The 15,164-nt window shown below is 34.8% G+C and overlaps 1 protein-coding gene across 2 annotated transcripts in view; it reads right to left on the bottom strand.

Annotated features, from left to right (window-relative positions):
- ASCC3 (activating signal cointegrator 1 complex subunit 3) overlaps nucleotides 1-15,164 on the bottom strand; it is a 262,911-nt gene that overhangs the window by 206,359 nt on the left and 41,388 nt on the right. For both annotated transcript variants that reach the window (XM_064649888.1, XM_064649889.1), the window contains exons 5-8: nucleotides 11,435-11,555; nucleotides 8,526-8,733; nucleotides 7,631-7,772; nucleotides 6,939-7,064 (exon numbers count right to left, since the gene is read on the bottom strand). In XM_064649888.1, the coding sequence (XP_064505958.1) occupies nucleotides 6,939-7,064; nucleotides 7,631-7,772; nucleotides 8,526-8,733; nucleotides 11,435-11,555 (597 nt within the window). The remainder of the gene's footprint in view (nucleotides 1-6,938; nucleotides 7,065-7,630; nucleotides 7,773-8,525; nucleotides 8,734-11,434; nucleotides 11,556-15,164) is intronic.

The raw sequence follows: 15,164 nt of genomic DNA, 5'->3' as shown, positions 1-15,164 counted from the left end.
CACATCATATAAACAGGCCAAGGAGAACGTAGTTTGAACAAATACAGGCTTACATCTGACCAATTATATAATGTCTAGATCCAAAACTCATGTGAGACATGATGTATTTGCTTCCTTTACCTTCATTCCTCCCCATTCCAAAACAGGTGAACTATGGCATTACTTTCACAATGGTGGATTGACACATATTGTTTCAGTATGTATGGGCTGCTGCTCACTGAAAGCTGCCTTTTGCTCTTCATAGAATCTGACATAAGATCATGCATCAGTTCTCATCTCTCTCCAATTATTCATCATCCCCTCTTTTTTGCATCTTACATACATCTGTATAAGGGACACAGATTGGCTTGAATGTCTTTTTTGCATACAAATCTTTTTTTTTTTGTTTAAAAATGAAATAGTAAAACCCTGGCAAGCTGAGGAGACAAAGAGGAGGACATATGAAATAGTGGTCTGTTAAAACTGTTACTGTCTTTTTTAAGTCCATGATAATGTTGAACTGAGAACAGACAAGGCAAAGATTCCAGAGAAGTCACACCTGCCTAACACAGAGATGCTTCAGAGAAAATAATTTCAATTTCTCATCTTGGGTTAAGAGACAGGTCCTCTCAAAGACTATAATAGTATCAAACACATCTTTTTGCTGAGTCAAAAAACTCACAGTTTTCAAATTCTAAGGGTACTACCAGATAGCACTGCATTTCAAAATATTATTTTTAAATAATTATACAAAGTAACAAAATAAAATACTTTGGAGGAAACTCATGAAATGGCTAAAAGATGAACATATCCAGTACTATGTTCAGCTCTTAAAAACTAGCACATACCCGGGATGTGTACTTCGGGAAAAGAAGTTGTCTTATGAGTTTTGTCAGAAAACAAAATGTCAATCTCTATTTCTTGCTTTCTTATTTTTAGAATAACCTTGATATCACTATCTCTAATGACACTTTCATTTATTTTTGGTTTTTACTATCACTACTTTAAAAAAGAAAATCATTATCCTCAGTATACCTCTTTTGAGATAGTTCATTCTTTTCTCTCATTTCAGCACTAGCATAAGCTCTTATTCTGATGTTCTAGGAAACCAGTTTTATATATTTTGATATGAACTTCAGAGATGCAAAAATACTGTCGTATCAGGAGAAAGCAGATATAGGTGGAACCATGTTAGAAACAATCATCTCAGATTACTGAAAAAATTATCCATTTGTAAATTATTTTTTTATTCTTTTATATCTACCTACTCCATTACTAATTCTCTCTGTTAAATGTTAATTTTTCCACTGCTCAAACTCCTGATAATTGGAGGGTGGTCATAATTGCTGATCCTCCCAAGCTGTGCTCCTAAGAACTCTGCCTTGCTGAAGCCGAAACACCGATGTGTTAAATTAAGGAATTCAAACGTAAACATTTCATTATGGAATTAATTCAAACTTGTACTATAACATTCATAAAGTCTTGCTAACACTACAGTGCACCTGTATTTCAAGTACCATATCAAATTAATTTGGGATTCTCATATTGAGTTTCTTTCTCTCTAGAGAAAGGTGTTCCCCAAAATAAGTCAGGTTAGTAATCCAGTATGCAATAAAATCAGTGATTCTATTGAACAAAGAAAAGCATCTTACTGGCAAGGATTTTTAGAATAATAGAAAGGTTTTATAAATCCAGAAAAATGTTATAGTACCATTTGTAGTATTAAAGGCTATATCAACAAAGTAAGAATAATTTTCAAAATAGTTTTCAGAGATTTATCATCATGGGAAGATATTCTCCATTGCTGAAAGAAGAAAGAACTTCTCAGCATTCGGGAAATCATATAGTGATATCTATCTGCAGTAGAAGCTGCAGTCAAGTGAGGCACATGTTTTAAAAATATTACATTTAATGAATTATATTCAAGTACAGCAAGTGTCTTCCAAAGGTGAATTAGTAGCAAGCCACAGAGCACATGTTTGCATTTCTACAATATGAGATTACAGGTAAATTTCAAAACCAGAATATCAGTTTACAGTTTGCACATCATAGCAACAGATTTTTTTGATGAAGTTAATAAACTATTTCTACTAAAAAATGGATTTTCTTAATTGAAATGATGGTAATTTTATACAAGACAGACAATAAACTGCTTTGGCATGAATATCATTTGGCATGAAGCACATATCTTACTTACTTTTAACTAAAGCAATAGTATTTATTCCTAAAATTTAAATGAAACAATGCATAAAAGCCTCAGCTAAGGGTTAGATAATCAAAGTATTTGATGCAGAAACTATAAATATTGCACCTGGGATTCTAAAACAATGATAGAATACTCATTAACTTGCATACTGAAGAACATTAAACCAGAACTGGTAGGCTTTAAGATTAAGATCAATGTTAAATTTTAACTCCTTCTTTGGATATCACCCCTCATGAAATATGAAGACAGACTACAATTCTTAATATACATTACCAGCCATTAAAATGATTATACCTTGATCTATGTGGTTTTCCTTGTCTTAAGTTGGGACTAATGATTACAGAACTTGTAAACTTTCCTTGGAGCAAATTCAGAGTATTATTCATTGGATAAATGTCAAAATTTCAATAAAATTAAAAATATTTTTTTAAATTATTCCTTTCAGTCCAACTGCCAATTGCTGTTTGAAAAATATGTGACTGAAACACCAGGATCAAGTTTGGAATTAATGGTCCAGTATTTTGGATTTGAAAAATGTAATTTATGCAAAAACATCCATACTTCTATTCAGTAGACTTACCTTGTACAATTCTATAAAAAAGAAAACATTACAGGAAAAGGGGGAGTATTGATTTTGTAATAAGTCCTTCACATAATACAGAGAGAAAAAACCACACTTCTTATTTAGATTATTAAGCAATGCTAGTAAAAGGAAACTGAAATAACATGAAACAAAGAAATAAATCCTACCCTGAACACTCATTTTAGGTAAAAAGCTGAAGTAATTTTTCACCAACAGCAATTTGTTAGATAAAACGTGTTTTCACAGTCTTGAAGAGGAACTTTCCCTGACCTGAGTTTATGACTTTAAAGGTACATTTATTTGGCAAAAAGCCTGACGCAAAACAACCTTTATAGTAAGTACAAAAAATATATTTCATTAATGGCAAGCGGCTTGTCAAGCGAGCAAAAATAACAAATCTAAGCTTGCGCTTACTCCATTTTTTAAATTCTCATTATTGAAACAACTTAGCTGGCGTGTCACTTTTACAAGTAGTAGAATCAGAATACTTCAGATTAAACTGGTGTGACCAATCAGCTACTTACGAACCACCTGTGCTTGTATGCTTGTACCATGGTGAAAACATGGCTCTCTAAATAGGAACAAATGCCAAGAAAAATAGTTATCTGCAAAGGGAGCTGGGGGTGGGATTAGTAGCCTTGCAACTCCTTAGCCCCTCTGCAACTCCTTCCCTGGGACACAGTGCACCCTTCTACCACCGAACACCATAGACATTCCCGAGCAGCAGCAAAGCACCCTCCATGCCACTAGCTCCTGCTCCCAGCTCAACAGTGGTAGGAAATAAAGAATATGAGATGACACAGGTGGAGTGAGACTGTGGGAGGAGGTGAAGCAGCAGTTCAAATCATAATGTATAAAGATATGAGTGACAAAGCAGAAAAATGAACAACACTGACAGCAGGGGAGTGCTAATGCCAGCAGTTTGACATGCTATGGTATGCTTTTATGGCTTCTAAATTGTGAAAGGTTGGCCCCTCCTGATCTCATCTTTGCAGTGCATAATGAGATTGCATAGGAAAGGTAGCTACAGAAATTTGGGTCTTTGTCTATATCACGAGTGTCATCTTAGCATCTGTATTCTTTCAGGCAGAGCTTTCATGGCTCCAGAAAAATCTGCATGTGGAATAATTTAACTAATCATGAAGTTAAACTCTTTAGGAAAGCTCTGACTCTTTGCAAGGAGGCTCTAACTAAGCTGAATACTTACTTTGAAAATACTGGCCATAAGATTTCAGATAATATAGTACCAAAATTGGCTTAAATATGTTGTTTCTTTATTCTGCAGTGCAGTGGAAGATGCATCATGACTACACTGCCAATCCTATAAATAAGAACTTCATGTTAATATCTGTACTAGTTTAACACATCACTGCTCCCTTTGTTGTTGGTTCATAGAGGTTTTCTCATTTTGTCTTGTACATAAGAAAAAAATAAAAAAAATAAGCCTATACATGTTTAAAATATGGTTAAAATGCAGTTTGTTAAAATTAGTATCTAGAGGAATATATTTTTCTCATCTCTTCTCAAACTCTGTTTATATCAGGTTAAGGAAATGAGGAAATCTAAACCTTAACTAATACTTCAGAATATTTAAAGTGCAAGATTACTTCAACTTACAGAATCCAGAAGTTTAACTTTTGGCTAACAGTTCAAAATATAAATGAACTCCTTATGAACTCAGTTCTGACCTGAAGAGCTTTGAAGATTAAATTTAACAGTATATTCTGCAATACACATTACACAGTCAAATATTCCACCCAAACTGCTGACAGTGTGATCAAAATCACATAGCTTATGAGAAACAGATAGAGAAATTACTTTTATGCAAATGAAAATGTACACACTAAAAAGACAATGAAGAAGAATATTTATAATTTTTAAAACCATCAGGATTTCTCCACAGACAGCAAGTGCTTAGAGAGCTCAATATATAACACTCAGAAAACCAGCAACAATAGATGGCTTGGTTGTTCTGTGCCTTTTTTTTCCTATGGATCATGGGTTTCATGTATATTGACTCATTAAACAGAATGAGTACCTTAATCTATATGTCTAGACTAACTCAATGTCGTACATCAAACCCCTACCACTAATGGCATCTCATAGTAGTCAATAGCAGCAAAACTCTCAACTTCCTCCTGATGCCTTTAGAAGCTTCTAGCTGTGAACTATGTACAGCTATATTTACTGTCATCTCTACTCTTTGCCCACTTGTTTGTATTTTAGGTAATCCTGCAAACATATCTACACAGAGATATAATGGAGCTATTTATGAACATCTATGCATTCTAGGGAGACAGATTAAAAAAAAAATTATTTTGCTGCTTTTGCTTAACACTAATAAACCAAAAATAAAATATATTGATGAAAAGTCTTCATGCCCTTTAACTGATCCCAGTTAATTGGTAAAAATTTTAAATATCAACCAAGATTTTTTTCTGAGCTTAGAGATCTAAAACTGCCATACAGAGAAAACAACAACAAAAAAAATTTCCCCATTGGCAATTTCAGCCTCTTTTAACTCATTGATAAAAATGTGCTATTCAACAAGTTTAAAATTTATGAGCCTCACTAATGGAAGCAGGAAAGCGACAAGTCCTGGTGGACAAGCTTCATAAATTTGTCATCTATTGTTGCAAACTGATATTAAAGTTGAGGGCAGAAATTATACACATAAGTGTTCAAACATTCAAAATTGTATTTGTTATTGACAATTCTATTTGATCTCATGTAATAAGAATTGTATCAAACAGTAAAGTTCTACAAAAAATTATTTCTATTTCAAAATTTCACTATGAAACTGAAATGAATACCTCTTGATGATACACAACGTACAAAGGAGAGTTACTTGTGAAATTTGTATAACATGCATTTTTTACAATTATTTTAAACATTAGATGTGTAAAAATCTGCAAACTATTAATTTTAGATAGTTATGTTTCTGTCTGAACCATATTTTTTCTGAAAGCAGTTAATGCCTATTGAAATATTGGTACTTTCAAAAAATTTACAGATTATTAGGCACTATTTAGCTCAAGAGAAAGACATTTCATGGCAAAAAGCTGTCATGCTGAGTATTGTCATATAAAATGTCACATTTTATCGCTGCAGTGGCTCCATTTTTCTATCCAGTTAACCTGTCATTCAATTCATGAACATAACATTAGGTACTGTCACCTAAACAGAAAAGAATAGATTCAGATTTTAAAATTAAACTGTCCTCTGTTTTGAAAGAGTTAAATCTTTATGTAATACAATCTTTACTCAGTCCCAATAAAGTGCTCTGGGTATATTCTCATTTACTGTTTTCCCACAAAGTGGAAAAATTTGTTTCCATGTTATATGCTGAAGAACTAAGAAACATAAAACCTTCTTCATATGTACATATAGCTTGCTCTTTATGTCTTTATTCAAATCAAATCTTCTGTTTTTCAATAGATTTGACATATACAATGAGGAGTAAAGAGGTACATGTGATGGACTACTGCACGTTCTAGACTGTAAATAACTAACAACAAATTTAGTTCTCTTACCTTAGCTTTTGCAACATTTTAAATCAGTAAAAGTTAAAATGTTAATGCCTGTTTTACTTGCATTTTTCCTCTCTGCCTTTACTTTCTATCATCAACGTTTTGCTAATGATGATTTGCCCTCTTCTGTTTAAAGAAGAACAATTTGAGAAGACTTTGCACCCCACACAATCTATAACACCACAGTCAACACCCTGCACTGCACTGGACTGCAAGACCAGTGCAAAATAGTGATGTGCAGTCACACGCCAACCTGTACAAGTGCAGATACAGAAACTCAGGTTGACTTCCCCATGTGATCTTCAGAAAGAGAACACAACTGCTGTAATACTTTCATTTCATTGTCATGATTCAGATCACAGCTCAAAACCAAAAAAACCTGAACAGGTAATGCCAAAGGAATTGAGAACTGCAACTCATGAACAAGTAGTTCAGATCAGGAATTCCTTGAATTTGAGTCAATATGAAAGGGATGATTTCACTGAACTACATTTCCTAATAAATACTCTCCAAATTAGTAGTCAAGAAATTAACTGGCTGCATTTACATATCACATATCATTGAAAAAAATGATTTTTCCAGGGTTTTTTTGTAATACAAAGTGAAAACTAATTTAATATCTTTGAAATGGTATACTCACCTCATCTAAGTCTTTAATATAAACAATTTTCTCTTCAATGCCAATAGGCATTGGTTCACTATGAGGGATCTTCACCTCTTCATACATTTTATTATTTTCTCTCTGAACTGATTCTGGTAAAAACACCTAAAACAGTATCACAGGAAAACTAATTGAAAGTATGAAAATACAAAGTGTGATTATGTATAACTTACTTAGAAAAATGCTTTATCACTTTCCTTCAAAAAATGAATCCAAAACAAAAGCAAATCTCAGTGATTCATATTATAGACAGCACTGAACCCCCCAAATAGAAAATAATCAGTTTTACTACTGAGAAAATAGTCCCAACTCCCCCCAAAAAATAACTCTGCTTTATTACATTTCAGAATCCATTAAGTGTAGAATTTCATAAAGCATTCATTTTGTCAAAGCCAGTTCAAAGGTACCCAAAAGATAGAAAAACAGTATTTTAAATATATAAGTGACCCAAGAAACAAAAGCAAATACATTAGTTGAGAACAAAATTATTTCTTTGAGAGGCAAAACAAAAACAGAATATATGGAAGTGTTTAAAACCATCTGAAAAGAAGCACTGCTTCATATGTTGGTCTCTGATAAGTAGGAGACTAAGGGAACAAAGGGAACCCTGCTAGACATTATTCATTGGGAAAGATGTACTGTTCAAGAAGGGTCATGCACAAAACACGTACCTTTGCACCCCCAATGAATGCTGATGTTTTCATAGCTTCAGCTCGGGAGTCATAAACATGAGGATAATGAATTTTTTCGAAGCTCATCTCTCTCTGTCTACCTAAGACTGGCATACTTCGAGCATTCAAAAGTGCTAGTTCTCTGAAAGCAGAAAAATAATTGCAATAATTCTGCCCATTTTAGACTGCCATGACAAAAACTGAACATAGTATATTAAAGTAAGAGCAAGAATTGTGGAGTTTAAGAAAAAAAAGTTGCATAAAATAATCAGCAAAAAATTTTAGTGTTACTCAGTGGCATCAGTTAAACCAAATCCTTATAACACACTGTTTACATAAAATTCAGAAGTGCAATCCAATAAGTGCAAGGTTTTCCTAAATGCAGCTTTGCCTCTTTTTAAGCAATAAAACAAGATGATTTCACAGTTAGATACCAGTCCCACTACATTTTTCTCAATACAAAATACAACAGCTTATTTGTTCCTTATCCTTTCCCTCCTCTACTCCTCCCGCTACCTTCTAGCTGACAACATGGAAAATAGTACCCATTAATCTTGAGAGAAAAAAAGAAAGATAGTTCTGATAGATTTAGTATAGACTTCATAAATCTTAAGCAAGTAGTGTGCATACAGGAACTAAGAAAGATAGCCTACCCCTCTAATCTGCATCGCCAGCCCACATAGATGAGATCAAGAAGATTCTCATTAAGCAGATCACTGCTTTCTTTCCTGAAAATTAGGTTTTCATATTAAAAAAAATTCTATACTTGCAATAAAATATGACTTGAAGTCGGAATCACCTAATCACCAAAGTAAACTAAAAGAAAATAAACTACTATGATAAGTTGAAGTAGCAATTACAATAGAAGCATTTCTGAACTTTCAGGATTTATTACCTTTGCATCCGCAGCTCTTTGGGATCAAAGGACATTTGTCCTTCTCCAGAAACTTCTCCATCTTCCCCAGCTTGTTTTTCTTTTCTGGCATTTCGTTTTTCTTCTCGACGATATTGTTTCATTAACAACTTTTCTTGTTCAGACTGAATCGTAACTTGACAACCATAATTGGGCTTAGCATTTTCTCCTATAAACTTCTTGCACTGTTCTGCAACATGTTAACAGATATGCATCCCTGTTAGTACTGGATTCCATCTTTTTTCCCCAGTTTTATTCTAAAGGTTTGCTTTTTGATGCTTGGTTGGGGTTTCATGCGTCTTTTGGGGTTTTGTGCACATGTGTGTTTAAAAATGTTTGAGCTTTATGTGGACTGTGCAGTCGTTGGCCTTTTTCACTTACACCTAGGCAAGTTTGCTCTCTCCTCTCTCTCTCTCTGTAATGGACAGAACCAGGGCTATTGAATCAGAGTAAGGAGACTTCCATCCGAGGTCTCTGCCCCCTCCAAATTGTCTCAAACTGAGACAAGATTAAACAGGGTGATTTTTTTTTTTAAGCAGCTTTTTCACATAACAGTTATTGTATATATACTAGATAACATGATTGTATTAAAAGCATACTCACAATGTAATTTCCCTAAACAAGAGAGAACATCCATCCTATTCTATACAACCACAAGGACTCCTTCCCTATACGTGGATAAGCAGCAGGATTGAATCCAGAAGAATCAGAACCATAGAACAATTACAGTAAACAATACATCTAGGGGAGCAGGAAGCCTGAAAAGCACAGTCACATTCACCCTTCTGAGGCCAGTACTGGTCAAAACCAAAGACACAATCAAGTCTTTTATTTACAACAGGCTGGAGAGATTTTTGTTTTCTTTTTTTGTTTTGTTTTCTTTTTTTTTTAACTGTATTGGTGGTTTTAAACTTCTGTTTTCAAAATTCTGCAAAGATGATTAGTTTATGTAGGTTTGCCTGAATATTATATACTTAACTCAGTTATGTTTCATACGTACTTCCGCAGCCAAACTCCGAAGCCAAAACCTTGAAAACCTTTTTTTCATTAAATGAACCCACTTGACCACTACATTTTGAACAATTTGTGCTGCTTCGTTTTCACCTGCAACAAAACTGAAACTCCTAGATCTCACAGCATGCATACTGGCTAGGGTGACAATAACTTGTTAAACAGCATTGAAAAAAATCTAATAAACTGTGAAAATGTCCACATTAATATCATCATGTCTGTAGCTTTAACTCTCTCTCTTGTATTAAAAGGGGACAACAATGGATGCAATTTCCGGACTAAATTTAATTCAGACTGAACACACTAGGGCAAAGAAATGTTACTTGATTTGTCTGATAAGCACAACAATCACCTTTACTGCCATGGAAGTAAATTACACAAGAAACAGTCAAATAATACAGCATGGTACAAAAATGCAGAACACATACAGTTCCTCGACTTGTGCTTATTTTCTCAAGGCACAAATTACTCAAAGTTGACTAAATTTCTGCAGACAGAAATGATTCCCTTCCTCAAATGCAATTTTGGAAAGATAAGATTTCAATTCCCATTAGAAATACCATTTTGATCAACTTAAAAAGAAGAAAGCCTTATTAAAATTTATAGACTGAATTCAGGGCAGAGCATCTTCAATCTCAGAGAAGATACCCAAATATCATTGACTTCTTTACCACAGTGAAACAAGGGGTTCTCTCATCAGTGAAAAATGCATACAATCAGTTATGCTTTTCTATTGTCTCAAAAGCATAACATTGAAAATATTCTTCCTCCACATTCTAGCAGAAATTACTGTGATAGATTTTACTGATGGCATAATGAAGAATAATTTCATAAAAGCTTCCAAAATACTACTTCTGCTAAGTGAGAAGAAAATATTCATGTAACTAAAATCTGTACGTAGGAGAAAGATATAATAATTCCATTTCTACTGAAAGTATTTTTAACTTTTTATTATTTGATTACTTGAGAAGGGAAAAATACCAGGACACAAAACCTTGTTATATAGCAAGACGTTCCCTTCAGAAATCACAAACAGGTAAAACCAGTGGTTGTTCTGATGAGTTTAGACTAATCATCAGCCCAGTAAGAGATGAACTCCTAAGCATTTGCTTATATAACATTTCATTGAAGACACATTTAAAAAGGGGTCATTTGTATTTTAAAATTATTGTGAGGATACATAAATCCCCTTTTACTATGTCTATTTACATTTTTCTAACTCCATATACTGTGAACATGCAATGGGTTGCATGGTGCTATGTCCATGTAAGATTTATCCCAAGTCACAACCTATACACAATCACATTTATTTTTGTCAGAAAAGAAAGTAATAAGACTTATTTTAAAACAGCAATTTGTAAAACATATAAAAAAGCAAAAATCAAAGTATAAAATCTGAATTCCTTTCTTTCCCCCCTCTCACTTATTAATCCTTAACTTTATTTTTTAACATCCTTGACTTCTTTTTTTTCAGAAGTGGTTGTTACTGTGCTTTTCGTCCCCAAGGCCTACATTAATTGATAGTCAAAGGTAGAGTGGAAGCAGGAAAGCAGATGAGGAATAATGGAAAATCAAGTTATTTCCACAGTAATCCATTAAAAACAGGAAAAGTGCAACTCTTAATACATGCTAAATTTGCATATGCCCATAGGCCGTTGAAAAGTAAATAAATATATGCAATCAGTATTTGTTTCTCCTGTATAATAAGACCACAATTTCTTTGTTTAAGCCCATAAATACATTTCCCCTTGACCCTTCCCCCCCCTTTTTTTTTGCTTGCTTTTTAAATACACATTGACAGCACTACTGTTTGAAATACAAGTGAACAGCTGGAAAGCTACTTTTTTCTGGTTTGGAATAAAAATTTTGTAGTCACTTACCTTGCAGAGCCTGGAACCTGTTATCATTTGGACAAGTCAAAGATCTTTCCAGAATCAGAGATCTGTTCTGTAGGAGTTTCTCTATGAGTTCAAAACCTTCAGGGCCTAGCAGTTCAAATAACTACAAAAAAACCAAAGTCATAAGTCATTATACGAATTAAAATAAATTTATAAATAGGACTGCAATATCTCCATCCCTAGCAACATCATATCTGTTGAGAATGACGAAAACAGGGCAGTTTCTCCTTAGTGCTGTTTGAGTTTGCTGCTGATATTATTCACATAACTTCAGGAATAGGTAAGAATACAAGTTATGATATACTTTGATGTGACGTTCTATAAAAGAGTAAGAGTTTGGCACTGTAGGATACAAGTATTTCTGTTCTAACTACAAAAAGCAGAGAGCTGTCTGTTACTGTCCTGTATTTAATTTTCCAACTCCTTAACAAAGGATTTTTCTGTGGTTCTCTGTGACTACTGCCCTCTGGGAACACCTTGAAATAACTTTATTTTGCCTCTTGATATATTTGCAAAATTCTGAACAGTGCCAACAGCATCAGATCAATGATCCTTTTTTGAAGGCCAATCTGTACTTCATAACTTAAGCTGTCATTTAAAAATAAGGGGGGAAAAAAAAGGTGTCACTCCTGGTCCTCAGGGGTTTCTATGGAAAACATAACGTTTGTGCAAATCAGTACAGTGACGGCAGAGTTTGTAGAGACTATGAAATAACAGCTCTGAAATGTATAAAGTCTTGTATTTCTTTCATTAGAGTAACCAATGATGGCAAATTGGAGAAGCAGTCTGCAAAAAAAGTAAAATAAAAGAATGCAATAAATGTGGACAGATAGAAAATTCTCATATAGAACTAATAAACTACAAAAATATAAACCAGGGAACTGCCTGTTAGACATCAATTCTGTTGTCCAGGATCTCAAGCTATGATGGATTTCTTTTTATGCAGCCTTCACTAGCACTGATCATTTTGCATAGGTTCTATCTTGCATAGCTATTCACTGTCACTTCACAGCCACATTTTTGCTAATATTATCTAAAGACATAAGACAACTTTGGTTTTATATTTCAAAAGAAAGTGGCTAATTAGTACTAGTAAATTGGAGTAGGTATTTTCCAAGGGTAAACATTTAAGGCAGGAAGGGAAAAATACTTAGAAAAGCAACAAGAAGTATATTTGAAATTCCTTAATTGTATGAAGAACTGAATATAAACTTGTCTTAACTTTGCTAATGATTTGCTGACTGTGAAATACCAGCAACACAAGGAAATTAAATGCTTTCAGATTAACCAGATCTGGGGTCAAACACTAATTTCTCATCAAGGCAGCGGACACAATGTAAGCACATTCAGACTTACCATGTTGCTCCCCAAAAACCCCTAAACCCAAAACAAACACACAACACCATCCCATCACTGCCAGAAGGCAAATAACACATTAGCCCTAAAACATCCAATGTAGACCTTCAGCTCCGCACAAGACTCCAAACCATCTCTCTCATTGGAAGTCATTAAGAACCAGCTTGAAAAGCATCAGTCAGAAAAGATGGGGTTTGCTAGGGACATAGATAATAGCTTTATTTGGAACAGGAAGCTATTTTTCCCCTCCTGTTTTCCCAATATATTCTGAAACAAAAAGCATCTGTATTAAAATTATTTCAACCAATTAGAACAGCAGAACCTTAAAAAGAAGCAGTAATGTATTACACAATGCATTCTAGTTCACAGTCAGAGCTGATGAAGCAAAACCACTATCACTCCATCCCCAGTCACCAGAAGAGTATCAAGGTGAAACTGCATATCCTACTCTGCAGATCTTGCTTTATGGTGAACTTGCCACCGGCTGCCACATGAGAGGAGCCTCGAAGAGAAGATACAAGGACTCCCTGAAACAACATCTCAGCCTCGGCCACACTGATCAACATAAGTGGTCTACTCTGGCCTCCAACCGGGAGGTCTGGATACACACCATCTATAATGCTGCTGATGCCTTTGAAAACGCACGCAGGATCACCCTCGAGGAGAAAAGACAATGCAGAAAGAATCGTGCCTTGCAGAATATACCACCTAAGGAGTCTTTCTGCTGTGCCTTTTGCAACTGGACATGCCTGTCTCGTATTGGCCTTTTTAGCCACCAGTGCGCTTGTGACAAACGTGGGTAGAGACCTTTCCCTAATGTTCGTTCGCGAAGCCCAGCCATGATGACTCTGCAGACATCCTACCAGTCAGAGAGAACCAAACCCATACAGTATTACACATGACCGACTCTACAACACTCATGTGGTAAAAGACACTCCATTTTGCCCCCTCGATGGGTGAACAGGTATTCATTTGCTACCAGCATTTTGAGAACTGTCTAGATCACCTAAACAGTCTTGCTGCTGTCTGAAAAGGAAGGAGGTTTTCAGAACATTTTAAACAGCTAAGACAGACTGAGATCATTGCTCAAGAATGAGGGGGAAAAGGAAAAGAATACAGACCAGAAGCAATAACCAGTTCTTACTGGCAAGATGTCTCCCATGCTCACCAGAAGCCAGACAGAGCTCATGTGTACAAAACAACCATTGAGAGCTAAACCAAGAAAAGCAGAAGTGCTGAGAGATGGAGAGTAAGTAAAAGAGCAAGATCTTTCACCACCTACCACTGATGGCAGAAATAGTCACAATGCTAGAAAAAAGTTTGCAAAGAGTAGAAATAACTAAACTTGAGGACTTGCAAGATCAAAATAGTATTTATAATATCATATTTTCATACTATAGGAGTAATCCATTGCTTCCTAATTAAGGTATTAATAACTACCACAGAATACTGCTGTTTCAAAGTACAATTCTTTACCTTCTCATTTTTTGAGACTTATGAAAATGCATCAGGGTCCACACAGGTGGCTTTCTACCATTTCAGAGGAATTGACTTTCACTGGAGTTTTTAAGCCTTATTTTCAAAGTAATCAACAAATGAAATGACCACCTGAATTTCTGTAATGATAGACAACATTAAAGACCTAAGCAGCTACTGCACCCTATTGTAACTCATGAAAACCAGTGTAAGTTGAAGAGAAAGCACAACTTATTGGCATCCAACTCCAAAAAAGTGAATACTGTCTGACCGCTTCAAAAATAGCACAAAATAAATAAAAAAAAAACCTCCACATTTTAAGAATTACATCTTTAACATTCATAATCACAGTACCCAACTAACCCTGATAGACAGAGAATATACACGTCTTAAAACCAACCCCCACAGTTTTATCTTACTCAAAAGAGAAAAAGATGCCAAAGTGTGCACAAAGTAGCCATCTCACTATTGCTATCAATCTTACACTGGAAAGCACTTACACTTTGTAGTGACAGGTTGACTGTATAAATCAAAGAGCAGGAAAGAGAAAATTAGGAGCTGTGTTGAACTGCCTTATGCCTAGCAAAAGAAATTAAGCCCCAAGGCACAGAAAACAACTGACTGAGAAATAAAGCAGCCTTCTTTTGTCAGGACATATATTTTCTATAGCAGTTTTACTTTTTGATTATACAAATTTAAGTTATCAACATAGACTGGAGTGGTTGAACCAGTTGTAAAAGAGCAAAATCCACAATGCGCTCCTACTAAATGCTGATGTTGTCCTGACCACCACAATTCAGCCTCATGCCAGGATGTTCAGCCAGAGGCACAATGCTGAAATGACTGTTTACTTGAGTTGCTTTGCATGTTGATTTAAGAA

The sequence above is a fragment of the Pseudopipra pipra genome, chromosome 3, assembly GCF_036250125.1.
Source record: "Pseudopipra pipra isolate bDixPip1 chromosome 3, bDixPip1.hap1, whole genome shotgun sequence".
Taxonomy (NCBI): domain Eukaryota; kingdom Metazoa; phylum Chordata; class Aves; order Passeriformes; family Pipridae; genus Pseudopipra; species Pseudopipra pipra.
This window is presented reverse-complemented; position numbering and strand designations above follow the sequence as displayed.